This window comes from Candoia aspera, chromosome 1 (assembly GCF_035149785.1).
Source record: "Candoia aspera isolate rCanAsp1 chromosome 1, rCanAsp1.hap2, whole genome shotgun sequence".
NCBI classification, from domain to species: Eukaryota; Metazoa; Chordata; class Lepidosauria; order Squamata; family Boidae; genus Candoia; species Candoia aspera.
Window position 1 is genome coordinate 236,596,222 of NC_086153.1, and position 22,547 is coordinate 236,618,768.

The following is a 22,547-nucleotide window of genomic DNA, read 5'->3' on the forward strand; positions in this document are numbered from 1 at the left end:
AAAAATTAATTGATAACTAAAAAAAAGAAAAGGAAATAAGTCTTGCCTGCTCTTCTAAAGATTAGGGGATGGGAGTACTAAATACCACTTCCATGGTTGCTATGTTCTACAGCCTGGACATTTAAAAAATACCCTTTCCTGCTTCCTTGACATACAAATCTCTGATGGGGACACATTTAGAAGAGCCTCTCCTGCAGATTTCAGTGGCTGGAAAGGTTCTGTGATGGAATGTCCAGCAGACCCTGAGAACGCAAGAGTGGAAACAGGACCACTGCAAAAGAGACATGTCAGCCTAGGGGAGGAGGGCTATGTGAGAAAGAGTCTCAGAGTGGCTCCACCTTAATTATGCTAGCTATAAGTTGAGTTGGGGAATGATTTTGACAGGAGTTCATTATTTTGTTACAATACCCACTAGCAATAAAGATCTTTCCAAAAATCCAAGTGATTCTTGTTTCCTGAGTTTACCTACCTCGAAGAGCTCAACAACAATCTTGAAAGTGTCATTGCTCTCTCATCAGAAAAGCACTGGATCCTGTGTTCTGGGATTAGACCATAGTTAGAGATCCTTACGGTATCCTGTTGTCTGCAGAGCAAGTGTAGAGGTGTTGTTGCAGCTTAGACAGGAGGTAGATACATAGAAAACAAGTTTGCGCAATCTATGGTGCAGCTGACCCAGCATTTGGATCAAGGTTTGCATCAATGTGGAGTAGCCCTGCAGGGTGCTCCCCCACCAGTGATACTTCATTCCCCTGAGAACCTGCTGGAGAAGTTTGGGTGGGGGGTGCTCAGGATCAAGTCCTAATCTTCACTACCCAATGTGAGCTGTTTATGGCAAGTAAGCCAGCAGAGGTCCCTGCAGTTTGACTCAAAGTGGCATTTGTTGTCAGCTTTTGAAAGAAGGAGCAGCCAGGTGGGCATTCCACTCTTTGCAAAGGATGCTGTCCTGGACGAATATCGAGATTTCATGCAAAAGTTTGGAGCTGCCTTTGACTACATCATCAGAAGACTGATTGTTAATCAGGAAATACTAATTTGCAGCGAGAATGCCAAGTACACAAGTACATGGCAGATTTTCAGTTGTTTACCAGGCACATGCATTGAAATGATTTTGCCCTGAATGACCAGTTTAGGAAGACTTTTCTGATGAACTGAGAAATGAATTTGTGAGACAGGGCACACCAGAGACCTTGAAGAGTTATTTCAACATTGTGTGGTGATTGGTGATAGGTTGGAAGAGGAGGAAATAGCAGAGGGACACAGTTTCACAGCCTTTCTTCACCCATTCCCTCCCTCCTCATTGTTACCTCGGATGCCAGTGACATGGAGCCTATGCACATAGGGGCAATGAAGAGATCCTTGTCTGCAACAGAGAAACAATGAAGATGTGACCTCAAATTGTGTTTTTACTATGACACCTTTGGGAGCCCAGAGGTGGCTTGCCCAGCAGTCAGCTAGAAACTGTGGAGATTTGGGTCACCTTGTGAGTAAGTTCCCAAATCATTCCAAAGCCTTGATACCAGGAAACTTTGGAGCCCCCCCCCCCATCTAAGAACTCTGCAGGGGGCCTTCAGATGATTAAGGAAAGCTCCAACACCCAACACTAGGCAGTTGTATTTTATTATTCCCATCAGTCTTTGTATCCATAGCTTGGAAATGTTTCTGTTATTTCATTTATACAATTTATAGATCACCTGATTCCCAACAACTATGGGTGGCTTGCAATTAAAATAAAAATAAAGTACAAAATGCAAAAAAGAATCACAAACGGCCCCAGAAACAACATAAGACTAAAGAAAATTCATCCAACAGGAGCTCAACCTTCTCTTTACCCCAGAGCCTGAGAGACTAACTGAGTCTTTAATACCTTCCTGAATGTCATTAGGGTGGAAGCCATCTGGATCTCTGGGGGGATATCGTTCCGGAGGGCAGGCGCAGCAACAGAGAAAGCACCCTTCCTGGGCTCCACAAGATGATACTGCTTAAGCAAGGGGACCCAGAGCATGCCTCTCAGTCTTTTGGCCTTGGGAGTGACTGCTATTTTCATTGATGAAGATAATTTTGAATCAGTTCATCTTGCATAAATAACTGCAAGTGGTGATGACTGAGGGCAGACCTCTCTGATCAAGTCCCATCCTATAACACACAACTCCTTGGCAGTAAAAATAAATGACCACAAAGAATTCTTCCAATTATATTTGACTGCTTCCTTGCACATCTTGATTATCTTGGGGATAGACTGGCTACAAATGCATAACCTTGGTATTAGTAGGAGCACAGGACTATTTCTTTTGCTTCTTAGTGCTATAAACAGCACCATTTCCAGGCCTTGGGCTTTTTTCCTTCTGTTCTTGCCTCACAGCAGCCTGAACCTCCTTCCTTGCTTGAAAATATACAGGTTTTGCTGATGTTTTGGGCACTAGTTTAGGAACTAGTGACATTGCCACCCCACCAAATGTTTGATTGTACAGTTAACTTACTGCCTGGAGCCCAGATCCTAGCTGAGCAGCAATATCCCATGTCTATGTAAGAGTTGGCAGCTTTAAAGGAATTTCTGGATGACATTCTGACAAAAGGATTTATTTGCCTTCCTTTGTCTCTTGTGTCTCTGCCAACATTTTTTGTAAATAATAATCCCTTGAGAGTGATGGATGAATATAGACCTCTGAACTATTAGGGATTAATAACCACTGCCTCTTATTTTGGACCTGCTGGACCACCTTCAGAAGACACACATTTTCACTCAACTGGATTTAGTAAAACTCCAATTTGATTTTGATGAAGGAGAGTCATGAATATTCAACAGCCTTTGACACTTGTTATGAGAAGTCTGAATACACAAAATGCCTTTTGGTCTTTCTAATTGTCCCACAATCTTTGCCAGGTGCTGAATGAATTCTTTCCAAATATTTTGGACAAATATGTTGTAGTTTTCCTAGATGACATTTTGATTTTTTTTTTCAAAAGGCCCATGCCTGCATTCTACTCATGTCAAAAATATGCTAGAACTTCTCTTCAAACACAGGCTGAATGCTAAGTATGCATTTGAGAATGGATGTCAAAGCTTTGTTGCCTCATGTCATGTCTGTTAGGCTGAGGTTGTCCCTACTAAGCTGGCTGGTGTGCCCCAGCCACTCTTCTCCTCTACCAGACTATGATCTTGGATTGTAATTCTCAATTTACATCCCAGTTCTGGAAAGCCCTCCTCCAGTTACTAGGTATTCTTAGCCATCTGTTGTCAGCTCATCACCCAGGGACAAATGGGCAGACATAGAAGACTAACTTCGTACTAGAACAATATTTGTATTGCTTTGTGTCCTGTAGACAAGACGGTTGGCCTGACTTGTTGCCATTGGCAGGATTTACATATAACATCTCTCTGCATTCCTTCATCAGCATGTCTCCCTTCCAAACAGTTTATGGTTATAACCTGTACTGTTTGTCCTCTAGAACTCTTGTCTCTGTGGGTCCTCTGATTTTCTCCGAGAGAGGTAGGCAGCACAGCTTCTCTTAAGGGTAACAGCTGGTTTGGGCCAAGGTGCTCTATATGCAGGGAGCAGATGTGCATAGGCAAGAAGGCACCAGGATTGCTGTGTTTACCTCCCTCCTGCTTCGCCAAGAAACTGGACACAAAGTTTATTGGCCCCTTCGCTGTGACCGCACTGATCAGCCCAGTCGCTTCCCAATTCCAGAGCTACATCTAGCGGGACCCCAGAGATGGGCCTTTTCTGCTGTGGCACTTGCCTTATGGAATATCATTCCCCCTGTGGTCAGGCTGGCTCCATCCCTGTTAACTTTTCACAAGTCCCTTAGGATGTTGCTATGTCGTCAGGCTTGGGGGCCCTAAGGGAATGGTAAGTTGTTGAAGTGGTTCCACTGTTGTTAGTATCTGTCACTCTCTCCTTGCCTTTTTAAAATTGTAATGCTATTTAAATTGTTTTTTATATTATTGTTTTTAATGTTTTTATTATATGCTGCCCAGAGTCACATTTTGTGAGACTATATAAATAAATAAATAAAAATAAATAAATAAATAAAATTGCCTGCTTCCATGAAAATACACTTGGTGTTTCGCTACTTTCTCTGGGTGCAGGAGGAGGCTCCCTGCCCCTTGCATTCAGCAGCTCCTCCTCCCCCAGTTCTGGTGGATGGGGAAAGGAATACGAGATGGAGTTTATTCTGGATTCTAGATATGGAGGTGGGGATAGATTAAAATATTTAATCTACCAGAAGGGTTATCATGACACAGATTGTGTGAATGAAGTGGTGGTGAATGCACACACATCCAACTTGCCAGTTCCATCTGAAATTTCCACACAAGCCTCATTCTCCTGAACGGCCTCCTGCCATGCCAGACTTTGATAGTCAGGAAGAAGAGGGCTCTGTGGTTTCTGCCACACTTGCCTTGCAAACTGCTGTTTTCAGACTCAGCATTGAACAAGGAGGAAGAATATATACTCGTTTTATTCAGTTCTCCCATGTTAGACTTGTTTGTTGACCTTCAGCAGATGCCTGGCCTTTCTTTGCAGGCTAGAGTGGGAGGTCATCGCACTCTGTGTATTCCGTGGTGGAGGAGGAGAGTGAGTCTGAAAGGGATGCGGTGTTATGGAACATCTAGCAGGCCCTGGGAACCCAGGGAGGGAACAGGACCATTGCAGAAGGAACACCTCAACCCAGAGGAGAGGGGAGGTGTGAGAAAGAGACTCAGACTTACTTTAATAATGCTAGGCTTAAGTTGAGCTGGGGAATTGCGGGTAATCCCTCATGAGGTACATTGTAATAGTCAAGATGTATAACCAAAGTGTGGCTAACTATTGCCACATCTGATTGGCTCATATGTACTCTCAGCTGGACATGAGCAGTAATTGTGTAAATGCACTCCTTAACTGCAGACCTAATCCTTTGGAGAAGTGCAAACTTATTTCAAAGAGGTTACGTTTCAGTCCCTTATTGACCAACAGTACTTCCATCTTATCTGGATTTAACATCAGCTTGTTTTCTCTTGTACAGCCCAGTATCAAACATAGGAAATGTTCAGCAATACTGATTGCTTCCTTAAAGTAGAGTACGATCGTGCCTCTGTGTGACCTCCTTCAGCAGCAACCATGCACATGCGTGTGGCACAGATCTGTAATTTTTAAAACAGCGGTCATATATGGTCCCATTAAATTAGGTGAAATATGACTCATATGCTTTCATACAGTAACTGGAGGGAATTTAAAACACATGGGTATACCCCAGGTCAGCTTATGGCAGCCTCAGGAAGCTGCTAGAGCTGCTAGCAGAATCTGCACTGATGGATCCCTCATTAGAAGATTGGGAAATCATGTTTTAACTTTCCACAGTGGCCCCCAGGGTATAGCATCGCTCTGGTTATGTAAAACCACAGCTCCCAGATTCAGATGCTGAGTAGCAGTGGCAGCTGCTGTTACTGTGGCTTCTGCCAGACATCAAACTGGCTCACCATAAATCCCCTAGAATGGGCCCTGGAGGGAAAAATACTGGAGCCCTCTCCCATGAATCCCAATGGCTGTGCCTGCTCTGTGCTCACTGACAGCTTTTAAAGAGAAGAACACATACCATCATTGCCTTCTTAATAAGAAATGCTGAGCTTCAGGTGCAAGCCTACATTGTTTTTAAAAACAGTGATGTGTGTGAATAGAAGCTGGGAATGTATGCCTTTTGCAACTCCCCTATGATAGACCAGCACCAGCTTCTTAAGTGGTCAATCTACAATTTCATATTTTCTGTCTGTGAAGAATGTGAATTAACAGAATGAGATTACTCACCAGCCCCTCTCTCTGCTGAGCTGGAAGATGTTAAACATTACAGTTGTTGCCAAAGATGACATTTGTTCACAGAAGCAGATACCTAAATTGGGTAATCATTCTGTTTGACAAAAAAAATTAATCTGGCCAATAATCACCATTTGCTTTCCCTAGGTTTTATGTACTTCTCATTTTACAAAAACCCAGCAGATTGCATTTGCTTAAAAAAAATAAATCTGAGAAAAATAATGCTATCATTTCATATTCAAAAGTTAGGATATACACAGATTATCCAGATCTTAAATTTGTATCACTTTTCCTTTGCCAGCTGAGATACCGTTGATGTTTTTCCAAACTGTTCCCTGGTTTGTTGTTTCAAAAAAGTATAGAATTGGAGAACTGATTAATGCATTAATAGCCATGTTATTATAAACTAGTTTCTGACTGTTGCTGCAGTTTAGGGGGAAAGTGCCATAAATTCTTATGGAAATTATGACTAACTGACATTTTTGAAGATGGGAGCATAACGTCATCCAGCTGGACCTAAGAAGCAGGGTTCCTCTGCAACAGCATCTTCCTGAAGGATCATTTGGCCCCCGTCTTACCTGCCTCCAAGCGAGCTCTACAAACATGACTGGCTTAGAGTGTCTGGTAGGCCCTTCTAGGTTGGGAACTTTGTTCATTAGACCCTCAGGACAACCATGCCTTTATATCATATTGGCTTCTTCACTTTTAATTTTGTGAAGCCATCCAGAGTTGTTTTTGGAGTTGGGTGACCTAGAAATTAGATAAATAAGAACACATCCATTTAAAAACGACAGAATAGCACTGGCTTTGACCAGTGTATAACACCTGTGCTTGTTTGTGAGAAGGTTTGCATTTGGAAACCTGGGGATGGTGCAATTCAGGATGAAAAGGGGATGTGCTTTGCCCCGATGCTTTGCCCCACTGCCATCTCCTATCCTGCCCTGGCGCTTTCCAAAGGTGGAAGAGGCTTCTGTGCGTGTGCAGCCCGTGCACAAAAGCCTTGCTTCGCACTGCCAGTAGCTCACTGAAAACCTCTTCTTAGTCCTGCAAGTACTCAAGGAGGCTGTGGAGAAGATTTTTAAAAGCAGAGACCACATTGTGATGCTGCTTCAAGAGGGTCCTTTGCTCGAACTGTCAAAGCAAAGGACCTCCTCAAAGGCCTGTGCAGCCTTACTAATTAACCACCCTCATTTTTCTCCTGAAGTGCTTTTAGGCACATTGGATAAAACTAGCCAATGTTATAATTTGTTTATTTGCCTAGGCCATCTGTGGTGCTACAAAACCTCTCAAGGCATCTGACAGAATAAAACAAACAATATAATAATATTAACTGATATCAATATGATTTATATCTGAGATACTGTGGTTTTGAATATGAACAAGTTACCTTCTTCTGAATTTAATTATTTGATGCATTTAAAAGTTTTGTTTATTTAAAAAGCATAAAAGTTTAACCCCTGCCCCCAAAAGAACAATAAAAACATAAGTAACACTTTGAAAAACAAAGTGTCCTCAGATTTATAGATCCTTTTCAGACACTATCTTGGCTTCATGGTATAAAGGACAGGAACAAAGTTTTAGGCCTGTAAAATACTTCCTTTGCCTCCTGGCTTTAACACTGTAGTCATGGTCTTTTTAAAACCAATTGCCTGTTATATTTGAAGCAAAGAATTAGGGTTCACTGTTGATTTTGATTGTTAGATCTGGCTCATAGTTCTTAATAATGGTGAATAGTAACAGGTCAGGATTGAAGTACCAAAGGTGTCACCTAGCAGAGAGGAAAAGAGAACATATTTTACAGATCCACTGCTTGTTCCTGGCTTAATAAATTATTATTGCCATGAATGAATGTTCAGTTTGCCCAAATGACTTCAAATATTCCAAAGAAAAAAGTTCCAGAGTTCTGAAGTGATGACCAAAAGATTCTCCCCCTGTTGTTGTTGTGCAAATCTGCTGCATGGCCTAGACCAGGTAAATACCACATATGGCCTGTGGGCCACATGTACTCCACCAGGCAGTTTTGTGCAGCCCGACATTTTTTTAAAAATAGTAAATTTACGGCTATCACTGCCTCTAGCTGCAGAACAGCTGATCAGTATTCCAGGTATTTCTTTGCAGCCCACAAGGATTTTTAATTTATCAATGTGGCCCTTTCCCTTGACAAGTTCTGCAGGACTGGCCTAGATTTAAGTTTGTGAGTGACTTGTCCAGAGAAAATGTGTCCTTTGGGTAGGATAGAGCCAGAATTTAAAGTGCTTTATTTTAAGTGTTGGTATTTCTGCGGTTGAATTTCTGGGATTTGTGGGTTTGGGTCCCTTAGCCAATACTGTGTGATTCCCCTAGTTCTTTCTGAAGCTATTCCCTAAATGACGGGTTCACAGAGTTTGTGCTTAGTCTGCTTCTTAACCATGTCTCTATTTCCAAACAAGGAACCCATCCAGCTCTCTCTTCCTGCCTCTTCCGGCCTCTGCCAAAACCACCTACATCCTTTAATCTCTGAACCCTGTGTGTTTTCCTTGCCTGTCCCTTGTGGCACTGGCCAGCTTGCTATTTTATGCAGAGTTCTCTATGTGTGTCCTTGGAAGGGCGACCAGTGCTTGAATAACCCAGTCCTTTGCGTTCTCTTTGGATGGAAGTGACTGTTCGTTCTGAGCAATATTTTTTTTTAACTTCTAAGCTGAGAGGAAGTTGTAATGGGTAGAAAAGGACTCTTGATGACTACAGTAGTCCATGTAAAGGACATTATGTTAAATTTAGTCTGCCTATTTTTAAAACATCCACAGAACACATAGTTGAAACTGTTTGATTTAGAAAAAAAGTATATGCAAACTGTTCTGATGGGTCCAAAGCTCCTTTATTTTGTAAGAAAATCCTTTGCTTTTGTTTACATTTATAATGTTTAATCTTTGTCAAGATGGAAATCTAGAATCTATCTGAAACAGTCATTCTAAATTAAAATAACAAGGAAATAAAAAAACACATGTGCAGATGAAAAATATATGCTCCTATGTGACTCTTATCATACATGAGATCCCCTTAAACAAAGCGAACTATGACCTCTGCATGTCTGCTGTGAAGAACATAACTGCAGCATTTAGCCAGCCATGATTGATCTCAAAAAGCTAAGCATGATCTGACCTTAGTAGTACTTGGAAAGGAGACCACCAGGAAATCGCAGGACTGATCAGAAGAAGGCAGTGGCAAGCTCATTCTGTACTGTGCCTAAGAAAACTGCATGGCTGCATCTGTGCCACTGCCAGGAATCAAGATCAACTGGAAGGACACTTTATTATTTTAATGACCACTTAGGATTTAGCCCAGAAGAAAGGGGCATCAGATGAAATTATCCGCCTCTGTATGGCCGTAAGATACGAGATTCTCCTCTCCAATTTTCATTCTTTTCTGTCAGTTATTTATTCCAATATATGTCATGGAAAATCTTCACTTTGTGCTCTAAATGTATGAATAAATGTTAACAATGTCCTTAGCATTTATTGGAGCCATTGTTAGATACAAATCTAGAATATTTATATTGATGTCCAGAAATTATCTTAAGTTGTGGCAGGACCAAAAAGAGTTGTTTTCCAAAAGTTTCCTCTATCAGAGATAAGCAGAAGACTGATCTCAGAGCAATTTGCAGTATAGCAGTAAGACATTCTGAATCTCTTATCTCTTCTCTAAATTAGGATGTGAGTTAGAAAAAGTTTGGGCTCTTATCTGAAATTCCTGGGTTGAGTAAGTGCCTTTCTGCACTTAATTAAAAATTAAAATTGAATTCTAGAAGTTTGGTTTCCACCTCCTTAGTTGCTATTTTGGTGGTAGACCTTGAGGTTAAGATGCTGATAAGGTCCTGTGTGTTCTTTACATAATAGGTTACAAATATTCTATCTTCTCCTGGATTTCCGAGAAGATAGTAGTGTGCTTTTCCAGACAATTCTGTCTGTAAACTTAGACCAGGCATTCAGACTCCTGCCATCCACAAATGTGCATTAAATTTGAGCAAAATCTTTCAGTCTTTTCCTCCTCTTGCTGCCACATGCAGTAGAGCACTGTGCAAACGCTACAGGCAGACTGTGAATTCCAAACCATCGCATTACTGTAAAATGTAAATATTTGTCAGAAAACCGTATTCTGCTCATTGACCAAGGTCTTACAATTTTCATAACACTTCTACTACTGCTGCTTTGGTCACCTGATCAGCCTTCCCAAACCCAACGTGGTCTACAGAAGCTGTGCTGGCTGTGTACAATGGGAGATTAAATCTGGTGCATCCAAAGAGCACCATGCTGAGAACTGTTAACCTAACCCTAAACCTTCTTTCCTAGTTCATTTGTGCTTTACTCAGGAGCTTTATGAAAAGATTATAGTTACACTATTTTTGTGCTTTACTCAGGAGCTTTATGAAAAGATTATAGTTACACTTAAGTGGTCTCCCCGTGGGAATGACTGCTCCAGGCCCAGCCTCGGAGGTCAAAGTTGAATTTGGTTAAAATGAATTGTGCTTGCTGGGAGAAAAGACAGCAGGCAGTATTTTTCCATGGTAAGAAAGAAGAAAATAAACAGCATCAAGATTTCAGAAACCTGTATTCTAGACTAGGAAGTTTAAAAAGCATCTCTGAAGAAGGCAGTGGCAAACAACTTTCATATTATTGCCAAGAAAATTGCATGGGTTTTGAATGAGACTTACCTTTTATAAGTCCAAATTGTGGTTTCAGCAGAAGCCTCTGCCTGATTAAAGTCAAGGGAAGAAAGATTTGATCCTTAGATAACACATCCCATTAACTGTCTTTCACATACTTTTCTTATTTAAATGAAACAAAGAGCAAGAAGGCTTTTGGCCATGATTGCGTATTCGGCTATTATAATGAAAAGAAGAAAGCTTTTCATGGCTCACTCTTGTAATTGCTACCAGCAAGCAAAGCAAACTCTCACTGGGACTAGCATAAGAGTCAAACCAAAATAGCTGTTTTGCTCTTTCTGCAAAATATCTGCAGCAGATACAGATTCCCAGACATAAGTATGGATGGCACTTATGGTATATTTGTAGCAAAGGTATTTGGTTACTTTGCAGAGGCAGAAGGAAAAGGATGATCTGCACTTTGAGTAGTTCCCTGAGCTGGCAGCTCTACCTTGCTCCTGTTTTTCCTCACAGTAAATACTCTTCCCACCATCATTTTGAGAGCTCCAGCTTGTTCCTCTTCCTCAACCTGGTGTTATTTTTTCAGATCTGTATTTGTTGCTTCTGAGGTTCAGTTCCTTATTTAAAAAGAGAAATGGGTGGAAAGATGTATCTCTGAAAAAGTCAAACTATAAGGAATATGGAAGTTCCGTGTTGGTGAACCTCCATGTGGCATCTCTCTAAGCATTCACACATTCTCTTCAGTCCCATTTCACCTCAGCTGTTCCTTCATTTTGGAAGATAGGCCATTAAGCCTCCCTGTATTCAGGTTCAGTTACGAGACAGTTTAGGATACAGGTCCCTTTTGCCTTTTTTCTTCCCTCCATCTTGACTTCTACTAGCCATCCTCCAGTTTTGCTGCTTGTTGCTATAGCAGTGATCCATGATAAGCCTCACTTGTTGATTTGTAGTACCTTGGGAAAGTCTACTTTACATGAAGGCTTTTTCTTAAAATGAAATCAGTTGCCCATTGACTGAAGTAAAGCAGCTTTTCCTACTTATATATGAGTTACATGGGCTCAGACACAGGACCCAGCTTAAAAGTAGGTTTTTCACTTCACTTTTCATTTGAACATTGTTGCAATCCAGCTCTAATTATCTATTATTAACAGAAACAGAATGTGAACATTTTAATATGCAATCCATTGAGTGCTGACAGGCAGTAGCTACCTTCAGAAGCATGTCTTGAATCTCATTCTTAACTAATTATTTAAGTGAAGCAAATTGCTGACACGAGCGAATTTTAGTCCAAATTCCATCCATACTTTGCCAAAAAGAGGCATTTTGGGCAATAATTAACATTCTAGAAATGAACCCCAACTTCACCTAGTACCAATCATTCTCATACCCTTCAAACTTTGCTTTCTTTAGGTGGGGGTACATACAAATCTGAACTTCTTCAGATCTGTTGCCATAATTTGTCCATGGCGTTCATGATTCATATGTATTAGGTGGATTTGTATCTGTAGTTTGGTTAATAGCTAAGCTATTGTACATCTTTATTGGTTTACTCTGCTAATTTTTTTTTCTTTTTCCGATGAAGCATTGACAGTACGATTCATCACCAAGCGATTTATTGGTGATTATGACCCTACTCTAGGTAAGTTTAATTATTTGCTCTGTCAAATCAGTGGCTTGGTTTGTATTTTTAGGTGATCAGTGGCAATTGCTGTTAACATTGGATCTCAGATAAAAAATAAGACAGAGCCCTAGTTCAGAGGTAAAAGAATAGTCTCATCCCTTACTTCTCTAAATAGATCTGGAAAAGTCTGCTGTCTAAGGCCCAAAGAGCTACTGGCTGCCAACCAATGTCAGTCATACTGAGCTAGATACTCGTTATACAAAATTGTTAAAGATGAAATAGATATGTTTAATTAGGATTAGGTTTTTAATGTAAAAATGAATTTTCTGACATGTTATAGCAAAGATGATGCTGTTTGTTACTATTTCTTGCTCTTCTGTTAAAAGTACCTAGAGTGGTATACAGCTTAATGAAAAAAACTAGAAACATCAAAAGTAAAAGCAGCAGTAAAACTACTTGATATACCTTAGAAATCCCATTGAAGCAAGAAACATGTTTGGCAAGGAAAGATGCAGAGGCAAAATCAGACAAATTTCAACTAGGAGAGCATTCCAGATTTGTGACCCCACCATAGAATCTACCAGAATATCAAACTATGTGCATAAGTGCTAACTAGTCAGATCAAATGGTCAGTGATGGTAATTGGCTCTGCTTCCCTCTTGCCTTCATTGGTCAGGTTCACATAACTTAGAACAGCCTTCTGCAAACTTGGTGCCCTTCAGAGAGGTCAGAGGACAACTCTCTACCCACCCTTTGCTGAGACTAATGAGAGCAGGAAACTAGCTCATTTGAAAGGCACCAAGTTGGAGGAGGCTGCTATAGAAAGTGCATATTCATAGGTCCAGTTAGTTGAAGTTCAGGTGAATTGCATTCCTGTAATGTAAGACTAGCCTTGCTAGATCAGGTGAGATGCTGTTTTAGTCCACCATTATGTTTCGCTAAGTGGCCAACCAAGGTGCTCACAAATGGAGACATACCCCTCTCCTCCTGCCATTGTTCCCCTGCCAGTAGTATTTGGAGACATGCTTCCCCAAAGACAACACTGAATCTTCAAGATTGAGAGTCCTTGATAGTTGGTAGATAGTTAATCCAAGTTAGTGGCTGTCACCTTATCCTGTGGTAATGAATTCCGCAGTTTAATTATGCAGTGTGGAACTTGCCAATTTTCTCCATGCTTATATAATTTTATACGCCTTAATCATTTCTCCCCTCAGTGGGTTTTTTCCCCATTGTGTACAGTCCCAGATGTTCTAGCCATTTCTTTTAAGGGAGGTTTTGAGCTATCTGATCATGTTGGTTGCCCTCTTCTGCATTTTTTCCCATCCTACTATATTTTTCAAATGTTGCAACAAGAACTGTACCTAGTATTTCAAATGTGGACATATGATGGATTTGTTACAAAACCATCATACTGTTGGCAGTTTTATATTCAGTCCTTTTCCTAATGATCCCTAGCCTGCAACATGCCTTCTTCACAGCTGCCACACACTGAGTCAACATCTTAACTGAACCATCTGCTATGACCCCCATCTTTAATTATTATAAATGTATGACTCCCTGACTCCCAACTACTCTTTTTCCTGTATAGCTACAGTTTAGAATCCATCATTATGTATGTGAAGTTACCTTTCTTTTCCAGATTGTGCTTCATTTTATGCTTATTTAAACTTCTTCATTTGCTGTTTTGGTTGACTATTCATCGAGCTAAAGAGATCCTTCTGGAGCTCTTCACACTCACTTTTAGTTTTCACTACTCTGAATCATCTGAAAACCTGTCCAGCTCGCTACTTATTCTAAGTCAGGGATCATTTATGGACTGTGAAAAACATCAGTCCCAATACAGATCTTTGAAGGACTCCACTCTTGCTTCCCTCCATTAAGAAAGTTGCCCATGTATTCACATCTTTCGCTTTCTGTTTTTTAACCAGATAGCAATCCATATAAGGATAGGTCCTCTTATTCTACAACAGTTAAGCTAACTGTTTGATGAGGAGGAACCTTTGATGAGGAGCTTTGTCAAAGACTTTTTTGAAAACTCAAGTATACAAAATAAACAGGATCACCTCCATTCATTTGTCTGGTAATCATTCTGTAATTTACTGGGTCCCTGCTTGGTCCTTTTTAAAAAATGTGTGTCACGTTGGCTGCCTTCCAGCCCTCTGACACTAAGCCTGATTATTGAGGTAAGTTACTTATTGTTGCTATGAGGTCAGCAATTTCAAATGTGACTTCTTAAAAGAAATCAACTATTTTTTTGGATGCCATCAGGACCTAATGATTCATTACAGTGTTGCCTTGCAAGATATCCTAGTATTTTCTCAATTTTCTTCAGTGGTTGCGATTTCTTCTCTGAAAAAGTCAGTATAGGCTCAGGTATCTGCCTACATCTTCTCTAGTAAAGGATGCTGCAAGGAATGTAATGCTGTAGAATGCTTATTTTATCTCTAATTTTGCACATTTAGGCCATGATGGTCATGTTTTCATTTAGCCTTCAGGCTAGCAGTCTTCTGCCTCCTAAGATGTTTTTTTCATCCTTGCAGTCCATTTGAAGGTAACTCATAGAAAATTAGACTAATATTCATTGTGCCCTACTTTTTCCTCATTTTTCCTCAGAAAAGTAAGAGCTGCTCTTTAGATAACTATGTTGAATATAGGTTTGCACCTGTAAAAGTTGAGATATTTCAAATATAGCAGCAAAGAAGCTTGTTGTGAAAAGAAAACTGGAATGATTTCAGGGACTTTAGGGAGGTGCTTTAATTAGCAATTATAGTTTGGGATAGAAGACCCCTGAAGGAAACTCTGCTATATGGAAGTAGCAAGGAAAAAACCATGATTGGCTACATTTTGAGATGATCTTAATAGACATCTTATCTTTAGAGAAAGGTGTGAGAGCAACATTTTGTGAACTGTAAATTCCACAGGCTTCCTAGGTAATTACTGAAAATGTCTCCATTGATTTTTGAAAGAAATTTCCCTGCCTCAGGAGGAAAAAACCCCCTAAAATTACTAATTTTTTTCATTTTAGCTTTTATAGTTTTTAGAATATAATCCCTCAGTGGTGAGCCCCACTGAATATAAAAAGCTAGAGTTGTATTTCCAAATAAACCTTCATCAGATATTTTTTAGCACACCACAGATTTAATTGTTTGGAGGGCGCTATGGGTGGGAAGGAAATGAATCTGAATTCTCTCCCCATTTTTTTTTTAACAGTAATGAATAATTATGAAGTAAAGAATAAAGCCAAAGGTGGATATTATGCTTAAGCAGAATATGGCAGCTCCTCTCTTTATCCAGCTCTAAAGTACAGTACCAGCCTCTTTGTCTGGAGAAAGGGAAGAATGCCTTTAGGGCCAAGAGGAATGAATAAGACCTGTACTGGCCTGGTCATATGGAATTCAGAAAGCAGAGATGGGAATTCAATAAAGAACAAAGCGATTGGGAAGATGGCTTCCAGGCATCTTTTTTTTTTTTAGTACGGAAACTGCCTTTCTCCTGCCTCTTTTTATAGCACAATTGACATGCTTTCATTTTAATCCTATGGCAAACATTTCTGATACCTTCACAGATTCCCCATGCTGAATGCAGAATTGCTTCATTGAAGCAAAAGGACAGCTGAATAGCTCATCTAGTTTCTGTAGTCACATCTCTACCAATCATCATTGCTGCGATGGTGCACCAGTGATGGTGGGATGAAAGCTGTATTAGCTAGAACTGGTGCCCCATCCTTACCTCACACACTTCCCTGTCTCCTTTACCTCCTCCATGTTCTGCATTTCCATTCTCAGTATGGGTCCTCCTTTTGCTTTTCTCTCCTTATGAACACTAGAGGGACTTACATGTGTTTTTATTGCTCTTATGTCTTCATATCAAACCACTTGAAAGATGATTTCCCAGATGTTTCTTTATTTGGTCTTGTACTTCATTTGCCCTAAACCTAGTCCCTTATGAACAGTGGCCATTCACGCCTTTCTTCTCCCTTTTCCCTTCCACTTAGTTGCCTTCAGTTATGTCTTAACCCTTATTTCCATAAATACACAAACGTGCTGTGGTTGTGTTTCTCCAGTGCTGTTTTGTGCTTTACATTTTGGTGAATTCTCAGGAATTTTGTGGTGTCTAGACAAAATGTCACCAGTGCCTCCTCCAAGCCACGGTATTCCCATGTTATAGGCTTGTTCGGTCATTAAAAATAAGGGTATACAATTCTTTTAGGCCAAGGACTACACTTGACCTTTAAAGGGTATGTTAGAAGCCATATTAATAATAGCAGCATGGCCAGGACAAAAAATAAATCATATTAAATTAAATAAGCATCTAAATGAATTAAATACATTTAATATGATTTTATTCATGCATTTAAAATAACTTTGTGGTAACTGTTAAAGGACTTCTGGAGGCCATCTCAAATATTTTTAAGAAAATATAAAGGTAGAAGCTCTTATGATAATATTGTTCTGTCTGTGCAACTCTTCCTAAGCCTCACTAGTTCAAGTGTACAGATCAACTTGTATCCTGCAGTCATCTTCTGAATGAGACCCTTTATGCAAGGTAGCAAATGGAAGCCAAGGAAAGGGTCTTCTCTGTGGTGGTGCCCTCTTTTTTAGTCTTTTTTTTTTTTTGTATCAAAGACCACTTCTTTTTCCAGTAAGCTTTATCATCTGATTATTTGTATTTTTGGAGTTTTGTGTGCTGAGAATTATTGCACCAAAGGGTTGAAAATGTCCAGAAATATTTGATTGTAAGACTTATTAAAGGCAAAATGTATAGTTGTATTCCATATTAGCCTTCTCCCACTTGGTATCCTCCAGGTGTGTTTGACACAATTCCTGTTGTGTCTCAGATAACTTAGGAGCAAAGAATTGTTGTTCAACACTTCAGGAGACATCAGACTGTCAAAGGCTACATGTGGAATAAAAGAAGTTTTAAGTGATCTTAGTTTTAGTTTTTATTTTTAAGTTTGCTTTCTGCTGATATAAAAACGTTCTCACACATGTTTCTATTCCACAGAGATGATTTACAGGCACACAGCAGTCATAGATGGAGAGATGGTTCATTTTGAAATTCTTGACACAGCAGGGCAGGTAAGGTTTTGGTGGCTTCATTAAAAAAAATGGGGTTTTATAGAGCTGAAAATGTACTGCAATGGGCACTGAAAATGATCAAGGGACAGGAGCAATTCCCTTGTAAGAAAAGTTACGTCATTTGGACTATGTGGTAAGAATATATGGATCAGTCTACCTCTGGTTATTAAAGAGAATAAGAAATGAATAGGTGACAAATAGAATGAAAAAACCCCATAAACACATAAGTGTGGGTTATAGGTTATTTTTCCTATTTCATAGGGTTTTAGATGCAACTGTCCCTAATAACATGTTCTTTTATTGTTATTAACTGTAACTTGCACTTTATTAAAATACATGCAGTTTGTGGGGAGAGTAACAAATGCTAATAAACTCCAAGTATTATCAGCTCTGCCATGACAATGTTTATATATGAGCACATCCATTAACCATAACAGAAAAAAGCAAAGCAACATTTATTTTTCACAGTATTTATCAAGGTGTATAGATTCATTGTATTCTCTCCTTATAGATAATGGTTTTGGTCACAGACCTAAGTTTGGCCATGATAAACTCATGGAGTAAGCAGATATGAAGGTAACATGGAAGATGTGGTAAATAAACAAATCCCAGAATCACAGGAAATGCAGATCCTCAGGGAAAAGCAGAAATAGGAACCCTTGCATAAGAGTATGTGTAAGGCTGAGGGTAAGGAATTAGAATGGATTTAGCAATAAAACCCTTCATGTGACAAAAAAAAACCAGTATCTTTGCAAAGGTTAGAAGATGGGAAGATTTCAACTGTAATCTGGCTGAAAAATCAGATAGTTTCCAACAGGATGTTTCAGCCAGAATAGCTAGAGAAAGTCTGTATGTCAAAAGGTTAAAAAAGGAAAATGGAAAAATGAAGGCTACTTCCCTTATAGAGTTCATACTGCAATTTCCAAATTTGGAATACAGAGACAGGCAAAATATAATAGGAATTTGTAAACATCAGTGAAGCTTGTTATGGCTATGCAGGTTGCCTCTGTGCGCTTTGATCAATTGGTTGTTCCTTGTTAAGATGCCCCAAAGGCTTTCTGGCACAGATGCTGAGGTTATTAATTATTACAATTTAGAATGACATTAGCTCTAAAGAACCAAATCGAATCATGCAAGATTAGTTCCTAGGTGGTCATTTTTTAATGCTGTACTGTATTTCAAGGGAACATTCTTTCTTATTCTGAATTAAGCCAGCCCTACCATTTTAACAATATAAATACTGTAATACTTAAAGTAATAGGTCAAATTACAAATCTATGTAATTTGAATTAAATATGCATTCAGTGTCTGTCTATCCTTAGGTTGCAGGATTCTGTTAAGCAGTTAGTGTCTTCCAACAGAACCCTAGAGTATATACCCAGATTTCTCAATTTTATATATCTAGGGGCCCATTTTTTGTCATCTTTTTTTTTTTTTCTTCATACAAAAATGGTAGACCACTTTTACATGTGCAAAGTAAGTTTTTAAACTGTCAGACTGACTGTCAGTTTCCTCTCTGATCAGGGTGTTGGCAAGAATGTGGTGAAGGGGAACGAAAACAATTATTTGGATATTTTCCGAGTACTGGGGGCTTTTTTTTTTTATTCTTTTGTTTGATAAAGACTGGTCCTGGTCCATGGACCACATTTGGGAAATGCTACAATTTACTAATGATCGAACTCATTTTCCAAATGCTAGTCTTTAGGTATCCAAATGGCATTATACAAACACCAAAGGAAGATGATGGTACATTTTGGTAATTTGGATATAGTGGGCTTATAAAGGGAGGGAGTGCTGGGTGAGATGGTGATGTATAAACTTGCCCTGTTGTTTTCAGGTCATCCACTTAATTTGGATCCTCCTCTTATGGGGTCATGAGGAATCATTGGGCTAGGGGAAATGGCAAAGTCTGGAGAACTACTCAGAAAAAATGTTTTAGAAATCCTAAGCACTGCCCTCCACCAAACAGCCCATCTAATATGCTTGGTGACTCCTCCAAGCTAAGTGTTGGGAAAGCGGGAAAGCAAGCAGAAAACTGGGGAGGGAAATGAAAGGGAGCGTCCTAGAAGGAGACTATATTTTCAGTGTGTCTGTTGGCCAAAATAGATGCTTTGTGGCAGAGGAAATTTGGACCCTGGGACACAACTGAGCAACCACAGAATTGGCATCAGGGAGCATGCTCTCTGCTTTAAAGATGCAGTGAGTGGGAAGAAGAGATAGCATCCATTTTGTACTTGTCCTTATTCCCACTGTACATGTATCCCACCCTGCTTTACCCTGATAGACACACAGATAATGTAGGCTGGGGGAAAAGTCTCTGAAGGAAGACATGTTGTAAGAGAGTCACAACAAGTGGAGGAGTCTGGTACAGGGGTACCCTTCTTTCCCCCACTGCTTTCCAACTTTTATTCCCAGTGAATGTCTGACCCTGTCTTCCTCTGTACTGCTGGTATTTGTCACAACCAGTTGTGTAGAGGCATTCTGAGCTTTCTTTAGAGAAAGTGCCATTTTTATACTGATCTGTGATCTCTCTTTCTGGACTAGGAGGAAGATTCTCTCCAAATTGAAGAAAAGATTAAGTGGGGAGATGGATTTGCTGTAGTCTATTCTGTCACTGACAGGTGTAGCTTTGATGAGGTGATGAGGCTGTGCTTTCTCATCAACCACATCCATTCTAGCCCAAAGCGGAACAGTGGCAGTGGAGAACCTCCGGTTGTGATTGTTGGAAACAAAAAGGACCTGCAGTTTGACCGAATGGTATCCTCTGAGGATGGAGAAAATCTTTCCAAGGCTCTGAAGCATCCTTTCTATGAGATCTCTACCAGGGACAGCTATGAAGAGACTGTTGTGGTCTTCAACACCTTATATAGTGAGCTGATGAAGCAAGGGCATTTTTCCCCAGGGTCCTTCAAGAGGCGAGCTTCATCTAAACTAATGGAAAAGATCCCCAAAATTCATGCCAATTCAAGTCTAACCTCAGCAGGCAGGAGTCTCAGCTTCAATTCATTCAGGGACTACATCCCAGAGTGAACATTTGTCTAAACCATTGTACAGTGATGTTCAAAGCACACAGAGCTAGCTGGAGGTAACAAAGGAGAGGCTGCAGGATTGGTAGCACAAGGGGCAAGAGGCCTGCACGTTGTTAGGAAAGCTTTTTTAAAAATTACACTAAAATTGGAATATCTGAGTTTGATCCTTAGCTGATAGCAAAGGCTATCTGATGCGGCAAAATAGCCTACTGGATCAGACCAAAGGACAATCTGGTCCTGCATTTTGCTTTCCAAAGCGTACTTCTGAAAAACCAACCCACCGGCAGTGTTTCTCTTTTTTTCACTATTGCCCCCTAACAATTAATATTCAGTAACCCACAATCTCTGGCCCTAGGGGTTCCATTTAGCCAATGTGTCTAATGTGTCTAACTTGGCCCATTCCACACAACCCCCCCCCCCAAATTTATTCTCTCCCATTTTAAACCAATCTAAGTAGCCATCTTAATGGCAGAGAATTCTAAAAGTAAGTTTGTTGTATCCTGTTCTCCTTTAATGAGTAGTCTTTTAAATTTGGATTTAAGAGCACTATAAACCTCCATTGGGTTGGGGACCTTTTTATTTTCCATTCAGCAACAAGAAAGGCAGTAAAACTAAATGTCTTTGCAAATGGGAACTTAGGTGCTGAACTCAACAATATATAGTGTTGATAACTCTTTCATGTGGTCTACAGCAGTGGTTGAAAAGGACTTAAAATGTACTGTTATCTGTCTGGTTCTTGCTACTGGTCTGTCTCTTCCAACAAGCATAACATGCCATGCATCTTTTACAGACTTATTAAGCCCATTGGTGCCATTAGTTGTTGATGAATGCAGTAAAAAAACACCCTTAATTTATTCAAATGTATTTAGCCCACTGAAGATGTTTACTTGATCTATAGGTTTGGGTAAAAGGGAGTCTTGTTTGCATAAGAAGGTACAGTGACATCAGACTTCATGGCCAGAGGGAAGAGATGAATTCAGGGAATTGGGCAAGTTTAGAGGACCCTACAGCTTAGTGTTTAAATGCCCATTAAGTCTACTGCCAGGCAATTCCAGGTTCTCTTTGCCAGAGTAACTTGAATTCAGATAATTTCAGATAGTGTGGATGCTCTGAGCCAAGAGTATGTTCACCTGCCTCCTTCCCCACTTTTCAGATTTTGCTTGAAAGTGTTGAATATATGAAGCTGCCTCATGATGGTGGTCCTTCTAGCCCAGGACTGTCTGCTTGGACAGATAGGAACTCTTTAACATCTCAGCATCACTCTTTCTTCAGATGCTTTGGCAAACATCATGTTTGCTTACTTTATTTAAAGAAAAATAACTGGAGAAATGCTCAAAGCAGATATGCCTTGCTGAAAATCTATTGTCCCTCCTCAAGCTGTTTTTTTTCCTTTGGAAGCTTCATCTACCATGCTAATACACTGCTCAGACTCCCAGGCACTTGCTGTTCTGGAAGGAGAGATGACAGATTAGTTGGTTCAGCTTGTTCCCTAAGGCTTCTTCACGGCTTCCCCGCATTGGAAACAGCCGCCTGCTCACTACCCACTTCTTTACAGTGGTTTGTATGGCTTCTGTGTAATGCAACACACAAAAAAAGTCTTGTGTCTTAAACATACACCTTGAGGGATGCTTTGTATTTCTAGAAATAATAAATATGTCTGTACTAATTTCTCTGGCTTTTCATCACTGTCCAAGGCTTGTGTCTGGCTTATTCATAGGAATCTGTAATAAAAAGGCTTGCTGTTTCAAAAAGTTTCATATGATAGCCTAAAATCCAGCTAGCTCTCAAGTCAGAGTTTGGGATATGCTTTTGCTCTGACACTGTGTGGCTTTACAGTTACATTTTGCATTGTAGAATTATTACACTTTATCTTTTACTATTAACTAAAAACTCTACATATGCAGAAGGGATATGTACACTCGCTTTGGGAATGTTACAGAGATCATGAAAGGAGTAAAATTGTGATAAATCAGTAAATGATAAACTAAGTAAAAGAGTAGCCTTATCAAAATAGTGTACTTAGAGGCTAGAATTCTGTGCTACTGTGTGTATGGCTATTCCAGCACCCAGATACTTAAAATACCTAGCTAGTATGTATGACTTTTTATTGTGCTGAAAGTTTCACTTCTCCATTCTGTGTTATTTCATGGACTGCTGCCACAACAGCATAGAAATGATGTGTAACAACATGACAACATGCATTTTGTTTGATTGCACATCTCAGAGATTCTTGAATGGTTCCCATAAAAACTATTTCCAGCCTATGAGTGAAAGAATCTTCCAGTTCCAGATATTTTCCGTTTCAGTCATGCCATTCACACTAACCCTTTTGTGCTCCAGTGGGAATAAGGAAATCTCGTATGCTATCAAACTCATCCTGCTGATGGC

General features: G+C 39.9%; 1 protein-coding gene across 1 annotated transcript in view; it reads left to right on the forward strand.

Moving 5' to 3' along the window:
• Positions 1-21,816, forward strand: part of LOC134487449 (ras-related and estrogen-regulated growth inhibitor-like) — a 39,119-nt gene extending 17,303 nt beyond the window's left edge. Inside the window, exons 2-4 of the mRNA XM_063289250.1 lie at positions 12,014-12,070; positions 17,057-17,130; positions 19,675-21,816. Of these exons, the coding sequence (XP_063145320.1) occupies positions 12,014-12,070; positions 17,057-17,130; positions 19,675-20,160 (617 nt within the window). The 3' untranslated portion in view covers positions 20,161-21,816. The remainder of the gene's footprint in view (positions 1-12,013; positions 12,071-17,056; positions 17,131-19,674) is intronic.
• The last annotated feature ends 731 nt before the right edge of the window (positions 21,817-22,547 follow it).